This window comes from Vicugna pacos, chromosome X, assembly GCF_048564905.1.
Source record: "Vicugna pacos chromosome X, VicPac4, whole genome shotgun sequence".
In the NCBI taxonomy this organism is placed as follows: Eukaryota; Metazoa; Chordata; class Mammalia; order Artiodactyla; family Camelidae; genus Vicugna; species Vicugna pacos.
Genome location: NC_133023.1, coordinates 107,505,752 through 107,530,718, shown reverse-complemented (window position 1 = coordinate 107,530,718; position 24,967 = coordinate 107,505,752). Strand labels below are relative to the sequence as shown.

Here is a 24,967-nt window from a genome sequence, read left to right as displayed (position 1 = left end):
TGTTATTCCTTTTAATAAATATCAATATACTTTATTTTATTATACAGTGTTTTTAAAGATTACATTTCATTTACAGTTCTGAGAAAATATTGGTTATATACCCCTTGTTGTGCAATACGTTCTTGAACCTTGCTTACACCCAATAGTTTGGACCTCCCGCTCCCTCACCCCTATATTGCCCCTCCCCCCTCCCCCCTGGTAATCACTAGTTTGTTCTCTATGAGTCTGCTTCTTTGTTATAGTCACTAGTTTGTTGTATTTTTTAGAGTCCACGTATAAACTGATATCATACAGTATTTGTCTTTCTCTGTCTGATTTATTTCACTTAGCATAATGTCCTCCAAGTCCATCCATGTTGCTGCAAACGGCAAAATTTTGTTTTTTATGGCTGACTAGTATTCCGTATGTGTGTGTGTGTGTGTGTGTGTTTGTGTGTATCCATTCATCTGCTGATGGACATTTAGGTTCCTTCCACATCTTGGCAATTGTAGATAACGCTGCTATGAATATTGGGTGCGTGTATCTTTTCAAATTAGTATCTTTTTTTTTTTTGAGATATATACCCAGGAATGGAATTGCTGGGTCACTTGGTGGTTCTATTTTTAGTTTTGTGAGAAACGGCATACTGTTTTCCACAATGGCCACACCAATTCACATCCGCACCAACAGTGTAGGAGGGATCCCTTTTCTCCACATCTTCGCCAACATTTGCTCTTCGCGTTCTTTTTGAAGGTAGCCATTCTGACAGGTATGAGGTGATATCTCATTGTGGTTTTGGTTTGCATTTCCCAGATGATTAGTTATACTGAGCATCTTTTCACGTGCCTGCAGGCCACCTGCATTTCCTCTTTGGACAGATGTCTATTCTGTTGTTCTGCCCGTTTTTAGTTGGGTCATTTGTCTTTTTGATGTTGAATTGTATGAGCTGTTTATATATGGTGGTTATTGCTCCCTTGTCAGTTGTATCATTTGCAAATATTTTCTCCCCTTCAGTAGGTTGTTTTTTTTATTTAGTCAGTGGATTCCTTTGCTGTGCAGAAGCTTTTAAGTATAATTAGGTCCCCGCTGTTTATTTTTCCTTTTATTTCCTTTGTTTTAGGAGATGGATCGAAAACGTTATTGCTGTAATTTACGTCAGAGAGGGTTCTGCCCATGTTTTCCTCTAGGAGTATTATAGTATCCAGTCTTGAATGTAGATCTTAAATCTATCTTGAGTTTATTTTTGTGTATGGTGTTAGAGAATGTTCTAAGTTCGTTCTTTGACAGGTAGCTGTCCAGTTTTCCCAGAACCACTTATTGAAGAGACTGTCTTTTCTCCATTCAATATCCTTGCTTCCTTTGTCGTAGATTCATTGACGGTAAGTGTGTGGGTTTACTTGTCGCCTCTTTATCCTGTTCCATTGATCTGTGTGTCTGTTTGGGGGCCAGTACCGCACTCTTTTGATTACTACAGCTCTGTAGTATAGTCTAAAGTCAGGGAGCATGATTCCTCCCGCTCTGTTCTTCATTCTCAAGATTGTTTTAGCTATTGGGGTTCTTTTCCTTTTCCGTACACTTTTTTAAGTTATTGGTTCTTGTTCTGAGAAAAATGCCATTGTTATTTTGACAGGGATTGCTTTGAATCTGTAGATTGCCTTGGGTAGTACGGCCACTGGGTTGTATGGTCAACAACACTGATTCTTCCAATCCAAGAACACGGTGTATCTTTCCATCTGTTGGTGTCATCTTCAGCTTCTCACATCAGTGTCTTGTAGTTATTGGAGTACAGGTCTTTGGTCTCCTTAGCTAGCTTTAGTACTAGATTTTTTTATTCTCTTTGATGTGATGGTAAATGGGATTGTTTCCTTAATTTCTCTTTCTGATGCTCCTTTGTTAGTGTATAAGATGCAACAGATTTCTGTATATTAATAATAATATTTAATAAGCTTCAGTATCTTAGTTTGTGAATGATATTGATTACGCATGTATTGGTACTTATGCAGCTCAAGACTGAGTTTTGCTATTTTGTAAAACAAATTGGGAAAGCTTCCATCATACTTCGCGATGCCAAAGTAGATAACACCGCACTGGAATAGAAATTTACTTGGAAATGTGAGAGTGATCAGCACTAAACTCGGTGGGGTCAAGAGAGAGAGAAGTAAAAGTGAAAGATAGTTAATTATTGGCTCCTCCTCCCTTTTCTTCTGTCAGTCTATAAAATTATAATTATGTGTGTATAACCTGGATTTGTCTGGCTCAGTTAAGAAAGGAGGAGAAAGGCAACCTGAATCAATAGGATCCCTGCTCACCATCTCAGTTCATCCGCAGACGTACACCGAGCCTCTGCTCTCTGGAGGGCTCGGTGTTAGCAGTGGGGACACTCGGAAAAGCAGGACAGCCCACACCTAGGATAGTCTAGGAGCCGCAGTCACATCGGGAAGTTGGTGACATGTCTCCTGAGTCCCATAGGGCAAAGGAAAATAGGGCGAGGGGGTGGGGGTCCGGGAGAGAGCACCCAAGTGTAAGTGCCCAGCGCCAGGGCAGTTCAGGGCTTTGGGAAGCTGGGGTGGGGGGAGGGCGGGGCTCCTTCTGTGGGAGGTGATGGTAATGAAGCTGGGTGTTGGCGGCAGGCAGACGTGCAGACGGCACTTGTTAGTGGTGAGAGGAACGTGTCAGGTGGGAGATTGCTCTGAGAAGCCCTCTGGGATCGTGGATACATCTCCTGGGCGAGAAGGGAAGGTGTACTTTGTTCAGGGATGCTTAGAGACCTGCTTATCCTGCCTGAGCTGCTAGAACACTCAGAATGCTCCAACTGCAGGGAGGAGTGGCGTTTAATGTGGCTCACAGTGTACTCAGTCTTGGCATATATAGTTGAAGAGGTTTGGAAACCGCCCCAAACTTGGGGTAGGATTTACTGGGGTGTGTTCTTGGAAACTGTCTGCTGGACACTTACACTGATGGGTCAGCTCCCCTCGATGGTCAGAATCCAAAGCCATAGATGAGGAATGGTCCTGGAAATCGCAGGGAGGAAACACCCACCGAGGCTGAATTCCAAACAGGGAATCCACCTCCGGCCCCCCCGACAGCCCTGGGAGAGCCCCGGGCACGGGGTCCGGATCTGACGGGCGCTGATGCCCCCTCCCTGGGGGGTGAGAGAGGTGAGGGCCTGGGTGAGGGAGGCCGGCTTCAGGTCTGCACAGGGAAGGAGCCCAGCGCTGCCAGGAGTCAAGGTGGAACCGTGTGGAGGGACACAGATCAATGGAACACGATAAATCCAGGTCGGTTCCGCTGTCAGCCCTGGGAGACCGCAGGCAGGGTGGCGGGGATCAGTGCCCCAACCCCCACCCCCGCTTCCCTCTCGGGGGTCCAGGCTGTGGAGGGGCCTGGGTCCAAGGGGAGCAAACTGAGGTGGGCAGAGGGAGGGGCCCAGGCCCAGCCTGGAGCCCAGGTGGGGAGCAGAGGGAGGGCTGAGGGACCCCCGGGGAATCCATCTCAGCCCCTGGCGTCCACGGTCCTGGGAAGCCCTGGGCTTGGTGGCCTGATGTGAGTCCACAGACTCCCCTGGGGGTCTCTGGGCAGTGAGGGCCTTGGTGTGAGGGTGTGGGCTCGGGTCAACAAGGGGGCGTCCCAGCAACCGCCAGGGCTGAAGCTGAGGACCCTGACGGAGGACAGAAGTGGCCAAACAGATCCCTCCCCTGCTGTCAGCCCTGGGAGGGCCTGCGTGTGATGAGCACTCGTGGGGCTTTGACTTCCTGACATCCGGGTCTCGGAGGGACTGTGGTCCTGGGATGAGGGGCGTGGCTTCGGGGGTTCCAAGGGGAGGCTACATGCTTCCTGAGTCAAAGTGAGGACCCCGAGGGACAACGGAGGATTCCTGCACCCGGGGACAGTGTTGGACATTGGAGGCCTTGGGGCAGGGTGAGCACCGGCGGCATTTCCTGACACCCGGGTCTCCGAGGAACTGGGGTCCTGGGGTGAGGGGCGGGGCCTCGGGTGGCCAGAGGCTAGACGACATGACGCCTAAGTGACGACCGTGAGGGAGAACTGAGGGCTCCCCGAACCCGGAAAAGAGGCCATCCCACAGACAGGGAACCTTGCTAGCAGCTGTCCGGAGGCCCGAGGGCAGGACGGGCCCACGTGTTGTGTCCTGACTGCGGCACCCTGGTCTCAGAGAGACCGGGGACTTATTGTGAGATGGGGGGTGGGGGGACCCTCAGATCTGCAGAGGAGAGAATCCAAGGTCCCACTGGGAGTGAAGCTGATGACTGTGAGCGAGCAGTGAGGAACCTGGACCCCAAAACACAGTCAGTCCTGGGAGGCCACAGGTCGGAACAAGCACAGGCGGCATTTCCTGCCATCCGGGTCTCGGAGGGACTGGGGTCCTGGGATGAGGGGCGTGGCTTCGGGGGTTCCAAGGGGAGGCTACATGCCGCCTGAGTCAAAGTGAGGACCCTGAAGGAGGAAGGAGGGGCCCCTGAACCCAGAAAAGTGGCCACCCCACAGAAAGGCGCCCTTGCTTTCAGCCGTCCGGCGGCCCGAGGGGAGGACAGGCCCACGTGGTTTGTCCTGACTTCCGCATCCGAGTCTCAGACAGACTGGGGACATAGTGAAAGGGCGGGGGCCTCAGGTCTGCGGAGGAGAGAATCTCAGGGCCGCCTGGGAGTGAAGGTGCCGACCGCGAGTTAGCACTCAGGGACCCTGGACCCCAGAACAGAGCCAGTCCTGGGAGACCATGGGGCGGGAGGACCTCGGGCAGCAGTTCCTGAAATGCGGGTCTCGGAAGGACTGGCGTCCCGGAATGACGGGCGGGGCCTCAGGTGGGCTGAGGGGGGAATCTCAGCTCCTGCCAGGAGTCAAGGGGAGGACCCTGAGGGAGGAGTGAGGGGACCAGAAACCCCAGAACAGAGGGGACGCAACCGATCCTGCCCCTGCTGTCAGCCCTGGGAGGCCCCCAGGCGGGATGAGCACACGTGGTGTGTCCTGACTTCCGCATCCAGGGCTCAGAGAGACCGGGGACTTACTATCAGGACGGGGCCCTCAGGTGGTTGGAGCGCAGAATCCCAGGTCCCGCTTGGAGTCACGGTGAGGACCCTGAGTTAGCGCGGAGAGGACCTCCCACCCTAGAAGAGTGGGAACCTGCCAGAGCCCAGGCCTGCTGCCAGCACGCGGGTCCAGGGCTGTGCCACAGTGTAGACCCCAGGTCTCCCCTCCTTTCTCTCCCAGGGGCTCCAGACACCGGGAGGTGAAGGCCTAGGTCTGAGACACGTGTCCTCGGGTCACAGAGCACAGGAGGCCGGCAGTGTCAGGACTGAAGGTGAGGTGTGGGCCCTGAGTGTGTGCCCGGGGGCTCCTGGAACAGAGGGGACCCCACGACGCCAACGTCCACTCCACCCACCCCCTGTCGCCCCCAAAGCCTCGGGCTGTGCCGGCTGCACCCTGAGGAGCTGCCTTACTTCCCCCGTCAGGTTCACAGACGACCGTCCACCAGGAGGAGAGCCCCTGTGAGGCCGAGGGCACCCCTGGAGAGGAGACCTGTAAGTGGCCTTTGTCAGAGCCCCCCAGGGTGGGTTTCTCAGCCCGGGCCGCTGACACTCCCTTTCTTCCCCAGGCCCGTGGGTCCCCATCTGTCACCCCTGGCCTCGCTCCTCTCAGCTGCCCGACACCACTCACCGTGCCTCCCGTTCAGATGCGTGACCTCCACCACACTGAAGCCGACTTTAAGGACCCAAGAGCGGCTGAGGATTCCATGGATGAGCAGGACATTTGGGTGGAGGAGGAGGAGGAGGACGAGGAGGAGGAGGACGAGGAGGAGGAGGAGGAAGGCGGCGCATCCCCGTTGTCTCCCTCCTCCTCCTCCTCGTCGTCTTCCTACTCAGTCCTGTTCCTGGGCACTGGCGAGGAGGCGGCTGATTCTGGGACACCCAGTCCCACGCAGAGCCCTCAGGGTGTCTGCCCCTCCCCCACAGCCGTGGCAGCCCCTCCATGGAGCCAGTCGGAAGACAATGGCCTCAGAAGCCAAGGTGAGGAGGGGCCCAGCTCCGGGCAGGACCCGGCAGATGCCGAGTCCCGGCTCCAAGATGCATTACACTTAATGATGGCTGAACTGATGGGCTTCCTGCTCCACAAGTACCGCACAAAGCAGCCGACCTCAAAAGAGGAAATGCTGAATGCGGTCCTCAGAGATGACCAGGACCACTTCCCTGTGGTCTTGAGCCAAGCCTCTGAGTGTCTGCAGCTGGTCTTTGGGGTGGATGTGAAGGAGGTGGCCCCCAGGGAGCACTTGTATGTCCTGGTCCCCACCCTGGGCCTCACCTACGATGGCATGCAGGACGACGGGCAGAGCATGCCCAACACTGGCCTCCTGGTGATACTTCTGGGTGTGATTGTCCTGGAGGGCGACTTTGCTCCTGAGGAGGCAGTCTGGCGAGCACTTAGCAAGATGGGGCTGTGTGCTGGGAGGGAGCACTTCATCTACGGGGAGCCCAGGGAACTCATCACCAACGTGTGGGTGCAGGAGGGGTACGTGGAGTACCGGCAGGTGGCCAACAGCGATCCCGCTCGCTACGAGTTCCTGTGGGGTCCCCGGGCCTACACGGAGACCAGCAAGCTGCAAGTCCTGGAACATTTCCTCAGGGTCAATAGAAAGGGTCCCAGTTCTTTCCCATCCCTGTCTGAAGAGCGAGTGAGTGATGAGGAAGAGGGGGCCTGAGGCAGACTTGCAGCTGGGCTCCTTCTAGGCCCCTGTCCGGCAGCTTCTCCCGCCGGGCAGGAAGTGAGGCTGACTCTTCACTGTGTGTCTGAAGAGCAAGCAGTCAGCCTTTTAGGTAGTGAGGGCCAGGGCCGGTGGGGGGGAACACGGTGTACAGCATCTCTGGGCTCCTGTTCTCTACAATGATATGGAAATTCATCTTCATTTCCCTTAGTGATGCTTCAGATGTTATTCCTTTTAATAAATATCAATATACTTTATTTTATTATACAGTGTTTTTAAAGATTACATTTCATTTACAGTTCTGAGAAAATATTGGTTATATACCCCTTGTTGTGCAATACGTTCTTGAACCTTGCTTACACCCAATAGTTTGGACCTCCCGCTCCCTCACCCCTATATTGCCCCTCCCCCCTCCCCCCTGGTAATCACTAGTTTGTTCTCTATGAGTCTGCTTCTTTGTTATAGTCACTAGTTTGTTGTATTTTTTAGAGTCCACGTATAAACTGATATCATACAGTATTTGTCTTTCTCTGTCTGATTTATTTCACTTAGCATAATGTCCTCCAAGTCCATCCATGTTGCTGCAAACGGCAAAATTTTGTTTTTTATGGCTGACTAGTATTCCGTATGTGTGTGTGTGTGTGTGTGTGTTTGTGTGTATCCATTCATCTGCTGATGGACATTTAGGTTCCTTCCACATCTTGGCAATTGTAGATAACGCTGCTATGAATATTGGGTGCGTGTATCTTTTCAAATTAGTATCTTTTTTTTTTTTGAGATATATACCCAGGAATGGAATTGCTGGGTCACTTGGTGGTTCTATTTTTAGTTTTGTGAGAAACGGCATACTGTTTTCCACAATGGCCACACCAATTCACATCCGCACCAACAGTGTAGGAGGGATCCCTTTTCTCCACATCTTCGCCAACATTTGCTCTTCGCGTTCTTTTTGAAGGTAGCCATTCTGACAGGTATGAGGTGATATCTCATTGTGGTTTTGGTTTGCATTTCCCAGATGATTAGTTATACTGAGCATCTTTTCACGTGCCTGCAGGCCACCTGCATTTCCTCTTTGGACAGATGTCTATTCTGTTGTTCTGCCCGTTTTTAGTTGGGTCATTTGTCTTTTTGATGTTGAATTGTATGAGCTGTTTATATATGGTGGTTATTGCTCCCTTGTCAGTTGTATCATTTGCAAATATTTTCTCCCCTTCAGTAGGTTGTTTTTTTTATTTAGTCAGTGGATTCCTTTGCTGTGCAGAAGCTTTTAAGTATAATTAGGTCCCCGCTGTTTATTTTTCCTTTTATTTCCTTTGTTTTAGGAGATGGATCGAAAACGTTATTGCTGTAATTTACGTCAGAGAGGGTTCTGCCCATGTTTTCCTCTAGGAGTATTATAGTATCCAGTCTTGAATGTAGATCTTTAATCTATCTTGAGTTTATTTTTGTGTATGGTGTTAGAGAATGTTCTAAGTTCGTTCTTTGACAGGTAGCTGTCCAGTTTTCCCAGAACCACTTATTGAAGAGACTGTCTTTTCTCCATTCAATATCCTTGCTTCCTTTGTCGTAGATTCATTGACGGTAAGTGTGTGGGTTTACTTGTCGCCTCTTTATCCTGTTCCATTGATCTGTGTGTCTGTTTGGGGGCCAGTACCGCACTCTTTTGATTACTACAGCTCTGTAGTATAGTCTAAAGTCAGGGAGCATGATTCCTCCCGCTCTGTTCTTCATTCTCAAGATTGTTTTAGCTATTGGGGTTCTTTTCCTTTTCCGTACACTTTTTTAAGTTATTGGTTCTTGTTCTGAGAAAAATGCCATTGTTATTTTGACAGGGATTGCTTTGAATCTGTAGATTGCCTTGGGTAGTACGGCCACTGGGTTGTATGGTCAACAACACTGATTCTTCCAATCCAAGAACACGGTGTATCTTTCCATCTGTTGGTGTCATCTTCAGCTTCTCACATCAGTGTCTTGTAGTTATTGGAGTACAGGTCTTTGGTCTCCTTAGCTAGCTTTAGTACTAGATTTTTTTATTCTCTTTGATGTGATGGTAAATGGGATTGTTTCCTTAATTTCTCTTTCTGATGCTCCTTTGTTAGTGTATAAGATGCAACAGATTTCTGTATATTAATAATAATATTTAATAAGCTTCAGTATCTTAGTTTGTGAATGATATTGATTACGCATGTATTGGTACTTATGCAGCTCAAGACTGAGTTTTGCTATTTTGTAAAACAAATTGGGAAAGCTTCCATCATACTTCGCGATGCCAAAGTAGATAACACCGCACTGGAATAGAAATTTACTTGGAAATGTGAGAGTGATCAGCACTAAACTCGGTGGGGTCAAGAGAGAGAGAAGTAAAAGTGAAAGATAGTTAATTATTGGCTCCTCCTCCCTTTTCTTCTGTCAGTCTATAAAATTATAATTATGTGTGTATAACCTGGATTTGTCTGGCTCAGTTAAGAAAGGAGGAGAAAGGCAACCTGAATCAATAGGATCCCTGCTCACCATCTCAGTTCATCCGCAGACGTACACCGAGCCTCTGCTCTCTGGAGGGCTCGGTGTTAGCAGTGGGGACACTCGGAAAAGCAGGACAGCCCACACCTAGGATAGTCTAGGAGCCGCAGTCACATCGGGAAGTTGGTGACATGTCTCCTGAGTCCCATAGGGCAAAGGAAAATAGGGCGAGGGGGTGGGGGTCCGGGAGAGAGCACCCAAGTGTAAGTGCCCAGCGCCAGGGCAGTTCAGGGCTTTGGGAAGCTGGGGTGGGGGGAGGGCGGGGCTCCTTCTGTGGGAGGTGATGGTAATGAAGCTGGGTGTTGGCGGCAGGCAGACGTGCAGACGGCACTTGTTAGTGGTGAGAGGAACGTGTCAGGTGGGAGATTGCTCTGAGAAGCCCTCTGGGATCGTGGATACATCTCCTGGGCGAGAAGGGAAGGTGTACTTTGTTCAGGGATGCTTAGAGACCTGCTTATCCTGCCTGAGCTGCTAGAACACTCAGAATGCTCCAACTGCAGGGAGGAGTGGCGTTTAATGTGGCTCACAGTGTACTCAGTCTTGGCATATATAGTTGAAGAGGTTTGGAAACCGCCCCAAACTTGGGGTAGGATTTACTGGGGTGTGTTCTTGGAAACTGTCTGCTGGACACTTACACTGATGGGTCAGCTCCCCTCGATGGTCAGAATCCAAAGCCATAGATGAGGAATGGTCCTGGAAATCGCAGGGAGGAAACACCCACCGAGGCTGAATTCCAAACAGGGAATCCACCTCCGGCCCCCCCGACAGCCCTGGGAGAGCCCCGGGCACGGGGTCCGGATCTGACGGGCGCTGATGCCCCCTCCCTGGGGGGTGAGAGAGGTGAGGGCCTGGGTGAGGGAGGCCGGCTTCAGGTCTGCACAGGGAAGGAGCCCAGCGCTGCCAGGAGTCAAGGTGGAACCGTGTGGAGGGACACAGATCAATGGAACACGATAAATCCAGGTCGGTTCCGCTGTCAGCCCTGGGAGACCGCAGGCAGGGTGGCGGGGATCAGTGCCCCAACCCCCACCCCCGCTTCCCTCTCGGGGGTCCAGGCTGTGGAGGGGCCTGGGTCCAAGGGGAGCAAACTGAGGTGGGCAGAGGGAGGGGCCCAGGCCCAGCCTGGAGCCCAGGTGGGGAGCAGAGGGAGGGCTGAGGGACCCCCGGGGAATCCATCTCAGCCCCTGGCGTCCACGGTCCTGGGAAGCCCTGGGCTTGGTGGCCTGATGTGAGTCCACAGACTCCCCTGGGGGTCTCTGGGCAGTGAGGGCCTTGGTGTGAGGGTGTGGGCTCGGGTCAACAAGGGGGCGTCCCAGCAACCGCCAGGGCTGAAGCTGAGGACCCTGACGGAGGACAGAAGTGGCCAAACAGATCCCTCCCCTGCTGTCAGCCCTGGGAGGGCCTGCGTGTGATGAGCACTCGTGGGGCTTTGACTTCCTGACATCCGGGTCTCGGAGGGACTGTGGTCCTGGGATGAGGGGCGTGGCTTCGGGGGTTCCAAGGGGAGGCTACATGCTTCCTGAGTCAAAGTGAGGACCCCGAGGGACAACGGAGGATTCCTGCACCCGGGGACAGTGTTGGACATTGGAGGCCTTGGGGCAGGGTGAGCACCGGCGGCATTTCCTGACACCCGGGTCTCCGAGGAACTGGGGTCCTGGGGTGAGGGGCGGGGCCTCGGGTGGCCAGAGGCTAGACGACATGACGCCTAAGTGACGACCGTGAGGGAGAACTGAGGGCTCCCCGAACCCGGAAAAGAGGCCATCCCACAGACAGGGAACCTTGCTAGCAGCTGTCCGGAGGCCCGAGGGCAGGACGGGCCCACGTGTTGTGTCCTGACTGCGGCACCCTGGTCTCAGAGAGACCGGGGACTTATTGTGAGATGGGGGGTGGGGGGACCCTCAGATCTGCAGAGGAGAGAATCCAAGGTCCCACTGGGAGTGAAGCTGATGACTGTGAGCGAGCAGTGAGGAACCTGGACCCCAAAACACAGTCAGTCCTGGGAGGCCACAGGTCGGAACAAGCACAGGCGGCATTTCCTGCCATCCGGGTCTCGGAGGGACTGGGGTCCTGGGATGAGGGGCGTGGCTTCGGGGGTTCCAAGGGGAGGCTACATGCCGCCTGAGTCAAAGTGAGGACCCTGAAGGAGGAAGGAGGGGCCCCTGAACCCAGAAAAGTGGCCACCCCACAGAAAGGCGCCCTTGCTTTCAGCCGTCCGGCGGCCCGAGGGGAGGACAGGCCCACGTGGTTTGTCCTGACTTCCGCATCCAAGTCTCAGACAGACTGGGGACATAGTGAAAGGGCGGGGGCCTCAGGTCTGCGGAGGAGAGAATCTCAGGGCCGCCTGGGAGTGAAGGTGCCGACCGCGAGTTAGCATTCAGGGACCCTGGACCCCAGAACAGAGCCAGTCCTGGGAGACCATGGGGCGGGAGGACCTCGGGCAGCAGTTCCTGAAATGCGGGTCTCGGAAGGACTGGCGTCCCGGAATGACGGGCGGGGCCTCAGGTGGGCTGAGGGGGGAATCTCAGCTCCTGCCAGGAGTCAAGGGGAGGACCCTGAGGGAGGAGTGAGGGGACCAGAAACCCCAGAACAGAGGGGACGCAACCGATCCTGCCCCTGCTGTCAGCCCTGGGAGGCCCCCAGGCGGGATGAGCACACGTGGTGTGTCCTGACTTCCGCATCCAGGGCTCAGAGAGACCGGGGACTTACTATCAGGATGGGGCCCTCAGGTGGTTGGAGCGCAGAATCCCAGGTCCCGCTTGGAGTCACGGTGAGGACCCTGAGTTAGCGCGGAGAGGACCTCCCACCCTAGAAGAGTGGGAACCTGCCAGAGCCCAGGCCTGCTGCCAGCACGCGGGTCCAGGGCTGTGCCACAGTGTAGACCCCAGGTCTCCCCTCCTTTCTCTCCCAGGGGCTCCAGACACCGGGAGGTGAAGGCCTAGGTCTGAGACACGTGTCCTCGGGTCACAGAGCACAGGAGGCCGGCAGTGTCAGGACTGAAGGTGAGGTGTGGGCCCTGAGTGTGTGCCCGGGGGCTCCTGGAACAGAGGGGACCCCACGACGCCAACGTCCACTCCACCCACCCCCTGTCGCCCCCAAAGCCTCGGGCTGTGCCGGCTGCACCCTGAGGAGCTGCCTTACTTCCCCCGTCAGGTTCACAGACGACCGTCCACCAGGAGGAGAGCCCCTGTGAGGCCGAGGGCACCCCTGGAGAGGAGACCTGTAAGTGGCCTTTGTCAGAGCCCCCCAGGGTGGGTTTCTCAGCCCGGGCCGCTGACACTCCCTTTCTTCCCCAGGCCCGTGGGTCCCCATCTGTCACCCCTGGCCTCGCTCCACTCAGCTGCCCGACACCACTCACCGTGCCTCCCGTTCAGATGCGTGACCTCCACCACACTGAAGCCGACTTTCAGGACCCAAGAGCGGCTGAGGATTCCATGGATGAGCAGGACATTTGGGTGGAGGAGGAGGACGAGGACGAGGAGGAGGAGGAGGAGGAGGAGGAGGAGGAAGGCGGCGCATCCCCGTTGTCTCCCTCCTCCTCCTCCTCGTCGTCTTCCTACTCAGTCCTGTTCCTGGGCACTGGCGAGGAGGCGGCTGATTCTGGGACACCCAGTCCCACGCAGAGCCCTCAGGGTGTCTGCCCCTCCCCCACAGCCGTGGCAGCCCCTCCATGGAGCCAGTCGGAAGACAATGGCCTCAGAAGCCAAGGTGAGGAGGGGCCCAGCTCCGGGCAGGACCCGGCAGATGCCGAGTCCCGGCTCCAAGATGCATTACACTTAATGATGGCTGAACTGATGGGCTTCCTGCTCCACAAGTACCGCACAAAGCAGCCGACCTCAAAAGAGGAAATGCTGAATGCGGTCCTCAGAGATGACCAGGACCACTTCCCTGTGGTCTTGAGCCAAGCCTCTGAGTGTCTGCAGCTGGTCTTTGGGGTGGATGTGAAGGAGGTGGCCCCCAGGGAGCACTTGTATGTCCTGGTCCCCACCCTGGGCCTCACCTACGATGGCATGCAGGACGACGGGCAGAGCATGCCCAACACTGGCCTCCTGGTGATACTTCTGGGTGTGATTGTCCTGGAGGGCGACTTTGCTCCTGAGGAGGCAGTCTGGCGAGCACTTAGCAAGATGGGGCTGTGTGCTGGGAGGGAGCACTTCATCTACGGGGAGCCCAGGGAACTCATCACCAACGTGTGGGTGCAGGAGGGGTACGTGGAGTACCGGCAGGTGGCCAACAGCGATCCCGCTCGCTACGAGTTCCTGTGGGGTCCCCGGGCCTACACGGAGACCAGCAAGCTGCAAGTCCTGGAACATTTCCTCAGGGTCAATAGAAAGGGTCCCAGTTCTTTCCCATCCCTGTCTGAAGAGCGAGTGAGTGATGAGGAAGAGGGGGCCTGAGGCAGACTTGCAGCTGGGCTCCTTCTAGGCCCCTGTCCGGCAGCTTCTCCCGCCGGGCAGGAAGTGAGGCTGACTCTTCACTGTGTGTCTGAAGAGCAAGCAGTCAGCCTTTTAGGTAGTGAGGGCCAGGGCCGGTGGGGGGGAACACGGTGTACAGCATCTCTGGGCTCCTGTTCTCTACAATGATATGGAAATTCATCTTCATTTCCCTTAGTGATGCTTCAGATGTTATTCCTTTTAATAAATATCAATATACTTTATTTTATTATACAGTGTTTTTAAAGATTACATTTCATTTACAGTTCTGAGAAAATATTGGTTATATACCCCTTGTTGTGCAATACGTTCTTGAACCTTGCTTACACCCAATAGTTTGGACCTCCCGCTCCCTCACCCCTATATTGCCCCTCCCCCCTCCCCCCTGGTAATCACTAGTTTGTTCTCTATGAGTCTGCTTCTTTGTTATAGTCACTAGTTTGTTGTATTTTTTAGAGTCCACGTATAAACTGATATCATACAGTATTTGTCTTTCTCTGTCTGATTTATTTCACTTAGCATAATGTCCTCCAAGTCCATCCATGTTGCTGCAAACGGCAAAATTTTGTTTTTTATGGCTGACTAGTATTCCGTATGTGTGTGTGTGTGTGTGTGTGTTTGTGTGTATCCATTCATCTGCTGATGGACATTTAGGTTCCTTCCACATCTTGGCAATTGTAGATAACGCTGCTATGAATATTGGGTGCGTGTATCTTTTCAAATTAGTATCTTTTTTTTTTTTGAGATATATACCCAGGAATGGAATTGCTGGGTCACTTGGTGGTTCTATTTTTAGTTTTGTGAGAAACGGCATACTGTTTTCCACAATGGCCACACCAATTCACATCCGCACCAACAGTGTAGGAGGGATCCCTTTTCTCCACATCTTCGCCAACATTTGCTCTTCGCGTTCTTTTTGAAGGTAGCCATTCTGACAGGTATGAGGTGATATCTCATTGTGGTTTTGGTTTGCATTTCCCAGATGATTAGTTATACTGAGCATCTTTTCACGTGCCTGCAGGCCACCTGCATTTCCTCTTTGGACAGATGTCTATTCTGTTGTTCTGCCCGTTTTTAGTTGGGTCATTTGTCTTTTTGATGTTGAATTGTATGAGCTGTTTATATATGGTGGTTATTGCTCCCTTGTCAGTTGTATCATTTGCAAATATTTTCTCCCCTTCAGTAGGTTGTTTTTTTTATTTAGTCAGTGGATTCCTTTGCTGTGCAGAAGCTTTTAAGTATAATTAGGTCCCCGCTGTTTATTTTTCCTTTTATTTCCTTTGTTTTAGGAGATGGATCGAAAACGTTATTGCTGTAATTTACGTCAGAGAGGGTTCTGCCTATGTTTTCCTCTAGGAGTATTATAGTATCCAGTCTTGAATGTAGATCTTTAATCTATCTTGAGTTTATTTTTGTGTATGGTGTTAGAGAATGTTCTAAGTTCGTTCTTTGACAGGTAGCTGTCCAGTTTTCCCAGAACCACTTATTGAAGAGACTGTCTTTTCTCCATTCAATATCCTTGCTTCCTTTGTCGTAGATTCATTGACGGTAAGTGTGTGGGTTTACTTGTCGCCTCTTTATCCTGTTCCATTGATCTGTGTGTCTGTTTGGGGGCCAGTACCGCACTCTTTTGATTACTACAGCTCTGTAGTATAGTCTAAAGTCAGGGAGCATGATTCCTCCCGCTCTGTTCTTCATTCTCAAGATTGTTTTAGCTATTGGGGTTCTTTTCCTTTTCCGTACACTTTTTTAAGTTATTGGTTCTTGTTCTGAGAAAAATGCCATTGTTATTTTGACAGGGATTGCTTTGAATCTGTAGATTGCCTTGGGTAGTACGGCCACTGGGTTGTATGGTCAACAACACTGATTCTTCCAATCCAAGAACACGGTGTATCTTTCCATCTGTTGGTGTCATCTTCAGCTTCTCACATCAGTGTCTTGTAGTTATTGGAGTACAGGTCTTTGGTCTCCTTAGCTAGCTTTAGTACTAGATTTTTTTATTCTCTTTGATGTGATGGTAAATGGGATTGTTTCCTTAATTTCTCTTTCTGATGCTCCTTTGTTAGTGTATAAGATGCAACAGATTTCTGTATATTAATAATAATATTTAATAAGCTTCAGTATCTTAGTTTGTGAATGATATTGATTACGCATGTATTGGTACTTATGCAGCTCAAGACTGAGTTTTGCTATTTTGTAAAACAAATTGGGAAAGCTTCCATCATACTTCGCGATGCCAAAGTAGATAACACCGCACTGGAATAGAAATTTACTTGGAAATGTGAGAGTGATCAGCACTAAACTCGGTGGGGTCAAGAGAGAGAGAAGTAAAAGTGAAAGATAGTTAATTATTGGCTCCTCCTCCCTTTTCTTCTGTCAGTCTATAAAATTATAATTATGTGTGTATAACCTGGATTTGTCTGGCTCAGTTAAGAAAGGAGGAGAAAGGCAACCTGAATCAATAGGATCCCTGCTCACCATCTCATTTCATCCGCAGATGTACACCGAGCCTCTGCTCTCTGGAGGGCTCGGTGTTAGCAGTGGGGACACTCGGAAAAGCAGGACAGCCCACACCTAGGATAGTCTAGGAGCCGCAGTCACATCGGGAAGTTGGTGACATGTCTCCTGAGTCCCATAGGGCAAAGGAAAATAGGGCGAGGGGGTGGGGGTCCGGGAGAGAGCACCCAAGTGTAAGTGCCCAGCGCCAGGGCAGTTCAGGGCTTTGGGAAGCTGGGGTGGGGGGAGGGCGGGGCTCCTTCTGTGGGAGGTGATGGTAATGAAGCTGGGTGTTGGCGGCAGGCAGACGTGCAGACGGCACTTGTTAGTGGTGAGAGGAACGTGTCAGGTGGGAGATTGCTCTGAGAAGCCCTCTGGGATCGTGGATACATCTCCTGGGCGAGAAGGGAAGGTGTACTTTGTTCAGGGATGCTTAGAGACCTGCTTATCCTGCCTGAGCTGCTAGAACACTCAGAATGCTCCAACTGCAGGGAGGAGTGGCGTTTAATGTGGCTCACAGTGTACTCAGTCTTGGCATATATAGTTGAAGAGGTTTGGAAACCGCCCCAAACTTGGGGTAGGATTTACTGGGGTGTGTTCTTGGAAACTGTCTGCTGGACACTTACACTGATGGGTCAGCTCCCCTCGATGGTCAGAATCCAAAGCCATAGATGAGGAATGGTCCTGGAAATCGCAGGGAGGAAACACCCACCGAGGCTGAATTCCAAACAGGGAATCCACCTCCGGCCCCCCCGACAGCCCTGGGAGAGCCCCGGGCACGGGGTCCGGATCTGACGGGCGCTGATGCCCCCTCCCTGGGGGGTGAGAGAGGTGAGGGCCTGGGTGAGGGAGGCCGGCTTCAGGTCTGCACAGGGAAGGAGCCCAGCGCTGCCAGGAGTCAAGGTGGAACCGTGTGGAGGGACACAGATCAATGGAACACGATAAATCCAGGTCGGTTCCGCTGTCAGCCCTGGGAGACCGCAGGCAGGGTGGCGGGGATCAGTGCCCCAACCCCCACCCCCGCTTCCCTCTCGGGGGTCCAGGCTGTGGAGGGGCCTGGGTCCAAGGGGAGCAAACTGAGGTGGGCAGAGGGAGGGGCCCAGGCCCAGCCTGGAGCCCAGGTGGGGAGCAGAGGGAGGGCTGAGGGACCCCCGGGGAATCCATCTCAGCCCCTGGCGTCCACGGTCCTGGGAAGCCCTGGGCTTGGTGGCCTGATGTGAGTCCACAGACTCCCCTGGGGGTCTCTGGGCAGTGAGGGCCTTGGTGTGAGGGTGTGGGCTCGGGTCAACAAGGGGGCGTCTCAGCAACCGCCAGGGCTGAAGCTGAGGACCCTGACGGAGGACAGAAGTGGCCAAACAGATCCCTCCCCTGCTGTCAGCCCTGGGAGGGCCTGCGTGTGATGAGCACTCGTGGGGCCTTGACTTCCTGACATCCGGGTCTCGGAGGGACTGTGGTCCTGGGATGAGGGGCGTGGCTTCGGGGGTTCCAAGGGGAGGCTACATGCTTCCTGAGTCAAAGTGAGGACCCCGAGGGACAACGGAGGATTCCTGCACCCGGGGACAGTGTTGGACATTGGAGGCCTTGGGGCAGGGTGAGCACCGGCGGCATTTCCTGACACCCGGGTCTCCGAGGAACTGGGGTCCTGGGGTGAGGGGCGGGGCCTCGGGTGGCCAGAGGCTAGACGACATGACGCCTAAGTGACGACCGTGAGGGAGAACTGAGGGCTCCCCGAACCCGGGAAAGAGGCCATCCCACAGACAGGGAACCTTGCTAGCAGCTGTCCGGAGGCCCGAGGGCAGGACGGGCCCACGTGTTGTGTCCTGACTGCGGCACCGTGGTCTCAGAGAGACCGGGGACTTATTGTGAGATGGGGGGTGGGGGGACCCTCAGATCTGCAGAGGAGAGAATCCAAGGTCCCACTGGGAGTGAAGCTGATGACTGTGAGCGAGCAGTGAGGAACCTGGACCCCAAAACACAGTCGGTCCTGGGAGGCCACAGGTCGGAACAAGCACAGGCGGCATTTCCTGCCATCCGGGTCTCGGAGGGACTGGGGTCCTGGGATGAGGGGCGTGGCTTCGGGGGTTCCAAGGGGAGGCTACATGCCGCCTGAGTCAAAGTGAGGACCCCGAGGGAGAACGGAGGATTCCTGCACCCCGGGACAGTGTTGGGGCTTGGAGGCCTTGGGGCAGGGTGAGCACCGGCGGCATTTCCTGCCATCCGGGCCTCAGAGGGACTGGGGTCCTGGGATGAGGGGCGGGGCCTCGGGGGTTCCAAGGGGAGGCTACATGCCGCCTGAGTCAAAGTGAGGACCCTGAAGGAGGAAGGAGGGGCCCCTGAACCCAGAAAAGTGGCCACCCCACAGAAAGGCGCCCTTGCTTTCAGCCGTCCGGCGGCCCGAGGGGAGGACAGGCCCACGTGGTTTGTCCTGACTTCCGCATCCGAGTCTCAGACAGACTGGGGACATAGTGAAAGGGCGGGGGCCTCAGGTCTGCGGAGGAGAGAATCTCAGGGCCGCCTGGGAGTGAAGGTGCCGACCGCGAGTTAGCATTCAGGGACCCTGGACCCCAGAACAGAGCCAGTCCTGGGAGACCATGGGGCGGGAGGACCTCGGGCAGCAGTTCCTGAAATGCGGGTCTAGGAAGGACTGGCGTCCCGGAATGACGGGCGGGGCCTCAGGTGGGCTGAGGGGGGAATCTCAGCTCCTGCCAGGAGTCAAGGGGAGGACCCTGAGGGAGGAGTGAGGGGACCAGAAACCCCAGAACAGAGGGGACGCAACCGATCCTGCCCCTGCTGTCAGCCCTGGGAGGCCCCCAGGCGGGATGAGCACACGTGGTGTGTCCTGACTTCCGCATCCAGGGCTCAGAGAGACCGGGGACTTACTATCAGGATGGGGCCCTCAGGTGGTTGGAGCGCAGAATCCCAGGTCCCGCTTGGAGTCACGGTGAGGACCCTGAGTTAGCGCGGAGAGGACCTCCCACCCTAGAAGAGTGGGAACCTGCCAGAGCCCAGGCCTGCTGCCAGCACGCGGGTCCAGGGCTGTGCCACAGTGTAGACCCCAGGTCTCCCCTCCTTTCTCTCCCAGGGGCTCCAGACACCGGGAGGTGAAGGCCTAGGTCTGAGACACGTGTCCTCGGGTCACAGAGCACAGGAGGCCGGCAGTGTCAGGACTGAAGGTGAGGTGTGGGCCCTGAGTGTGTGCCCGGGGGCTCCTGGAACAGAGGGGACCCCACGACGCCAACGTCCACTCCACCCACCCCCTGTCGCCCCCAAAGCCTCGGGCTGTGCCGGCTGCACCCTGAGGAGCTGCCTTACTTCCCCCGTCAGGTTCACAGACGACCGTCCACCAGGAGGAGAGCCCCTGTGAGGCCGAGGGCACCCCTGGAGAGGAGACCTGTAAGTGGCCTTTGTCAGAGCCCCCCAGGGTGGGTTTCTCAGCCCGGGCCGCTGACACTCCCTTTCTTCCCCAGGCCCGTGGGTCCCCATCTGTCACCCCTGGCCTCGCTCCTCTCAGCTGCCCGACACCACTCACCGTGCCTCCCGTTCAGATGCGTGACCTCCACCACACTGAAGCCGACTTTAAGGACCCAAGAGCGGCTGAGGATTCCATGGATGAGCAGGACATTTGGGTGGAGGAGGAGGAGGAGGACGCGGAGGAGGAGGACGAGGAGGAGGAGGAGGAGGAGGAAGGCGGCGCATCCCCGTTGTCTCCCTCCTCCTCCTCCTCGTCGTCTTCCTACTCAGTCCTGTTCCTGGGCACTGGCGAGGAGGCGGCTGATTCTGGGACACCCAGTCCCACGCAGAGCCCTCAGGGTGTCTGCCCCTCCCCCACAGCCGTGGCAGCCCCTCCATGGAGCCAGTCGGAAGACAATGGCCTCAGAAGCCAAGGTGAGGAGGGGCCCAGCTCCGGGCAGGACCCGGCAGATGCCGAGTCCCGGCTCCAAGATGCATTACACTTAATGATGGCTGAACTGATGGGCTTCCTGCTCCACAAGTACCGCACAAAGCAGCCGACCTCAAAAGAGGAAATGCTGAATGCGGTCCTCAGAGATGACCAGGACCACTTCCCTGTGGTCTTGAGCCAAGCCTCTGAGTGTCTGCAGCTGGTCTTTGGGGTGGATGTGAAGGAGGTGGCCCCCAGGGAGCACTTGTATGTCCTGGTCCCCACCCTGGGCCTCACCTACGATGGCATGCAGGACGACGGGCAGAGCATGCCCAACACTGGCCTCCTGGTGATACTTCTGGGTGTGATTGTCCTGGAGGGCGACTTTGCTCCTGAGGAGGCAGTCTGGCGAGCACTTAGCAAGATGGGGCTGTGTGCTGGGAGGGAGCACTTCATCTACGGGGAGCCCAGGGAACTCATCACCAACGTGTGGGTGCAGGAGGGGTACGTGGAGTACCGGCAGGTGGCCAACAGCGATCCCGCTCGCTACGAGTTCCTGTGGGGTCCCCGGGCCTACACGGAGACCAGCAAGCTGCAAGTCCTGGAACATTTCCTCAGGGTCAATAGAAGGGGTCCCAGTTCTTTCCCATCCCTGTCTGAAGAGCGAGTGAGTGATGAGGAAGAGGGGGCCTGAGGCAGACTTGCAGCTGGGCTCCTTCTAGGCCCCTGTCCGGCAGCTTCTCCCGCCGGGCAGGAAGTGAGGCTGACTCTTCACTGTGTGTCTGAAGAGCAAGCAGTCAGCCTTTTAGGTAGTGAGGGCCAGGGCCGGTGGGGGGGAACACGGTGTACAGCATCTCTGGGCTCCTGTTCTCTACAATGATATGGAAATTCATCTTCATTTCCCTTAGTGATGCTTCAGATGTTATTCCTTTTAATAAATATCAATATACTTTATTTTATTATACAGTGTTTTTAAAGATTACATTTCATTTACAGTTCTGAGAAAATATTGGTTATATACCCCTTGTTGTGCAATACGTTCTTGAACCTTGCTTACACCCAATAGTTTGGACCTCCCGCTCCCTCACCCCTATATTGCCCCTCCCCCCTCCCCCCTGGTAATCACTAGTTTGTTCTCTATGAGTCTGCTTCTTTGTTATAGTCACTAGTTTGTTGTATTTTTTAGAGTCCACGTATAAACTGATATCATACAGTATTTGTCTTTCTCTGTCTGATTTATTTCACTTAGCATAATGTCCTCCAAGTCCATCCATGTTGCTGCAAACGGCAAAATTTTGTTTTTTATGGCTGACTAGTATTCCGTATGTGTGTGTGTGTGTGTGTGTGTTTGTGTGTATCCATTCATCTGCTGATGGACATTTAGGTTCCTTCCACATCTTGGCAATTGTAGATAACGCTGCTATGAATATTGGGTGCGTGTATCTTTTCAAATTAGTATCTTTTTTTTTTTTGAGATATATACCCAGGAATGGAATTGCTGGGTCACTTGGTGGTTCTATTTTTAGTTTTGTGAGAAACGGCATACTGTTTTCCACAATGGCCACACCAATTCACATCCGCACCAACAGTGTAGGAGGGATCCCTTTTCTCCACATCTTCGCCAACATTTGCTCTTCGCGTTCTTTTTGAAGGTAGCCATTCTGACAGGTATGAGGTGATATCTCATTGTGGTTTTGGTTTGCATTTCCCAGATGATTAGTTATACTGAGCATCTTTTCACGTGCCTGCAGGCCACCTGCATTTCCTCTTTGGACAGATGTCTATTCTGTTGTTCTGCCCGTTTTTAGTTGGGTCATTTGTCTTTTTGATGTTGAATTGTATGAGCTGTTTATATATGGTGGTTATTGCTCCCTTGTCAGTTGTATCATTTGCAAATATTTTCTCCCCTTCAGTAGGTTGTTTTTTTTATTTAGTCAGTGGATTCCTTTGCTGTGCAGAAGCTTTTAAGTATAATTAGGTCCCCGCTGTTTATTTTTCCTTTTATTTCCTTTGTTTTAGGAGATGGATCGAAAACGTTATTGCTGTAATTTACGTCAGAGAGGGTTCTGCCTATGTTTTCCTCTAGGAGTATTATAGTATCCAGTCTTGAATGTAGATCTTTAATCTATCTTGAGTTTATTTTTGTGTATGGTGTTAGAGAATGTTCTAAGTTCGTTCTTTGACAGGTAGCTGTCCAGTTTTCCCAGAACCACTTATTGAAGAGACTGTCTTTTCTCCATTCAATATCCTTGCTTCCTTTGTCGTAGATTCATTGACGGTAAGTGTGTGGGTTTACTTGTCGCCTCTTTATCCTGTTCCATTGATCTGTGTGTCTGTTTGGGGGCCAGTACCGCACTCTTTTGATTACTACAGCTCTGTAGTATAGTCTAAAGTCAGGGAGCATGATTCCTCCCGCTCTGTTCTTCATTCTCAAGATTGTTTTAGCTATTGGGGTTCTTTTCCTTTTCCGTACACTTTTTTAAGTTATTGGTTCTTGTTCTGAGAAAAATGCCATTGTTATTTTGACAGGGATTGCTTTGAATCTGTAGATTGCCTTGGGTAGTACGGCCACTGGGTTGTATGGTCAACAACACTGATTCTTCCAATCCAAGAACACGGTGTATCTTTCCATCTGTTGGTGTCATCTTCAGCTTCTCACATCAGTGTCTTGTAGTTATTGGAGTACAGGTCTTTGGTCTCCTTAGCTAGCTTTAGTACTAGATTTTTTTATTCTCTTTGATGTGATGGTAAATGGGATTGTTTCCTTAATTTCTCTTTCTGATGCTCCTTTGTTAGTGTATAAGATGCAACAGATTTCTGTATATTAATAATAATATTTAATAAGCTTCAGTATCTTAGTTTGTGAATGATATTGATTACGCATGTATTGGTACTTATGCAGCTCAAGACTGAGTTTTGCTATTTTGTAAAACAAATTGGGAAAGCTTCCATCATACTTCGCGATGCCAAAGTAGATAACACCGCACTGGAATAGAAATTTACTTGGAAATGTGAGAGTGATCAGCACTAAACTCGGTGGGGTCAAGAGAGAGAGAAGTAAAAGTGAAAGATAGTTAATTATTGGCTCCTCCTCCCTTTTCTTCTGTCAGTCTATAAAATTATAATTATGTGTGTATAACCTGGATTTGTCTGGCTCAGTTAAGAAAGGAGGAGAAAGGCAACCTGAATCAATAGGATCCCTGCTCACCATCTCATTTCATCCGCAGATGTACACCGAGCCTCTGCTCTCTGGAGGGCTCGGTGTTAGCAGTGGGGACACTCGGAAAAGCAGGACAGCCCACACCTAGGATAGTCTAGGAGCCGCAGTCACATCGGGAAGTTGGTGACATGTCTCCTGAGTCCCATAGGGCAAAGGAAAATAGGGCGAGGGGGTGGGGGTCCGGGAGAGAGCACCCAAGTGTAAGTGCCCAGCGCCAGGGCAGTTCAGGGCTTTGGGAAGCTGGGGTGGGGGGAGGGCGGGGCTCCTTCTGTGGGAGGTGATGGTAATGAAGCTGGGTGTTGGCGGCAGGCAGACGTGCAGACGGCACTTGTTAGTGGTGAGAGGAACGTGTCAGGTGGGAGATTGCTCTGAGAAGCCCTCTGGGATCGTGGATACATCTCCTGGGCGAGAAGGGAAGGTGTACTTTGTTCAGGGATGCTTAGAGACCTGCTTATCCTGCCTGAGCTGCTAGAACACTCAGAATGCTCCAACTGCAGGGAGGAGTGGCGTTTAATGTGGCTCACAGTGTACTCAGTCTTGGCATATATAGTTGAAGAGGTTTGGAAACCGCCCCAAACTTGGGGTAGGATTTACTGGGGTGTGTTCTTGGAAACTGTCTGCTGGACACTTACACTGATGGGTCAGCTCCCCTCGATGGTCAGAATCCAAAGCCATAGATGAGGAATGGTCCTGGAAATCGCAGGGAGGAAACACCCACCGAGGCTGAATTCCAAACAGGGAATCCACCTCCGGCCCCCCCGACAGCCCTGGGAGAGCCCCGGGCACGGGGTCCGGATCTGACGGGCGCTGATGCCCCCTCCCTGGGGGGTGAGAGAGGTGAGGGCCTGGGTGAGGGAGGCCGGCTTCAGGTCTGCACAGGGAAGGAGCCCAGCGCTGCCAGGAGTCAAGGTGGAACCGTGTGGAGGGACACAGATCAATGGAACACGATAAATCCAGGTCGGTTCCGCTGTCAGCCCTGGGAGACCGCAGGCAGGGTGGCGGGGATCAGTGCCCCAACCCCCACCCCCGCTTCCCTCTCGGGGGTCCAGGCTGTGGAGGGGCCTGGGTCCAAGGGGAGCAAACTGAGGTGGGCAGAGGGAGGGGCCCAGGCCCAGCCTGGAGCCCAGGTGGGGAGCAGAGGGAGGGCTGAGGGACCCCCGGGGAATCCATCTCAGCCCCTGGCGTCCACGGTCCTGGGAAGCCCTGGGCTTGGTGGCCTGATGTGAGTCCACAGACTCCCCTGGGGGTCTCTGGGCAGTGAGGGCCTTGGTGTGAGGGTGTGGGCTCGGGTCAACAAGGGGGCGTCCCAGGACCCGCCAGGGCTGAAGCTGAGGACCCTGACGGAGGACAGAAGTGGCCCCACAGATCCCGCCCCTGCTGTCAGCCCTGGGAGGGCCTGCGTGTGATGAGCACTCGTGGGGCCTTGACTTCCTGACATCCGAGTCTCGGAGGGACTGTGGTCCTGGGATGAGGGGCGTGGCTTCGGGGGTTCCAAGGGGAGGCTACATGCTTCCTGAGTCAAAGTGAGGACCCCGAGGGACAACGGAGGATTCCTGCACCCGGGGAAAGTGTTGGACATTGGAGGCCTTGGGGCAGGGTGAGCACCGCAGCATTTCCTGACACCCGGGTCTCCGAGGGACTGGGGTCCTGGGGTGAGGGGCGGGGCCTCGGGTGGCCAGAGGCTAGACGACATGACGCCTAAGTGACGACCGTGAGGGAGAACTGAGGGCTCC

General features: G+C 53.6%; 2 protein-coding genes across 6 annotated transcripts; both read left to right on the top strand.

Annotated features, from left to right (window-relative positions):
* The first annotated feature begins 12,787 nt into the window (after positions 1 to 12,787).
* LOC140691902 (melanoma-associated antigen 8-like) lies at positions 12,788 to 13,967 on the top strand. The gene has a single exon (XM_072956309.1). The coding sequence runs from the start codon at positions 12,985 to 12,987 to the stop codon at positions 13,600 to 13,602; it is 618 nt and encodes a 205-aa protein (XP_072812410.1). The 5' UTR covers positions 12,788 to 12,984; the 3' UTR covers positions 13,603 to 13,967.
* Positions 13,968 to 17,630: 3,663 nt separating this feature from the next.
* On the top strand, positions 17,631 to 20,934 carry LOC140691854 (melanoma-associated antigen 8-like). Of its 5 annotated transcripts, none has more exons than XM_072956130.1 (4): positions 17,631 to 17,725; positions 19,217 to 19,307; positions 19,459 to 19,527; positions 19,602 to 20,934. In XM_072956130.1, the coding sequence occupies exon 4, from the start codon at positions 19,680 to 19,682 to the stop codon at positions 20,706 to 20,708; it is 1,029 nt and encodes a 342-aa protein (XP_072812231.1). In that variant the 5' UTR covers positions 17,631 to 17,725; positions 19,217 to 19,307; positions 19,459 to 19,527; positions 19,602 to 19,679; the 3' UTR covers positions 20,709 to 20,934. The 5 variants fall into 5 exon arrangements, with proteins under 5 accessions (XP_072812231.1, XP_072812230.1, XP_072812233.1 ...); XM_072956129.1 differs by lacking the exon at positions 17,631 to 17,725 and adding an exon at positions 18,180 to 18,324; XM_072956132.1 differs by lacking the exon at positions 17,631 to 17,725 and adding an exon at positions 18,454 to 18,661.
* The last annotated feature ends 4,033 nt before the right edge of the window (positions 20,935 to 24,967 follow it).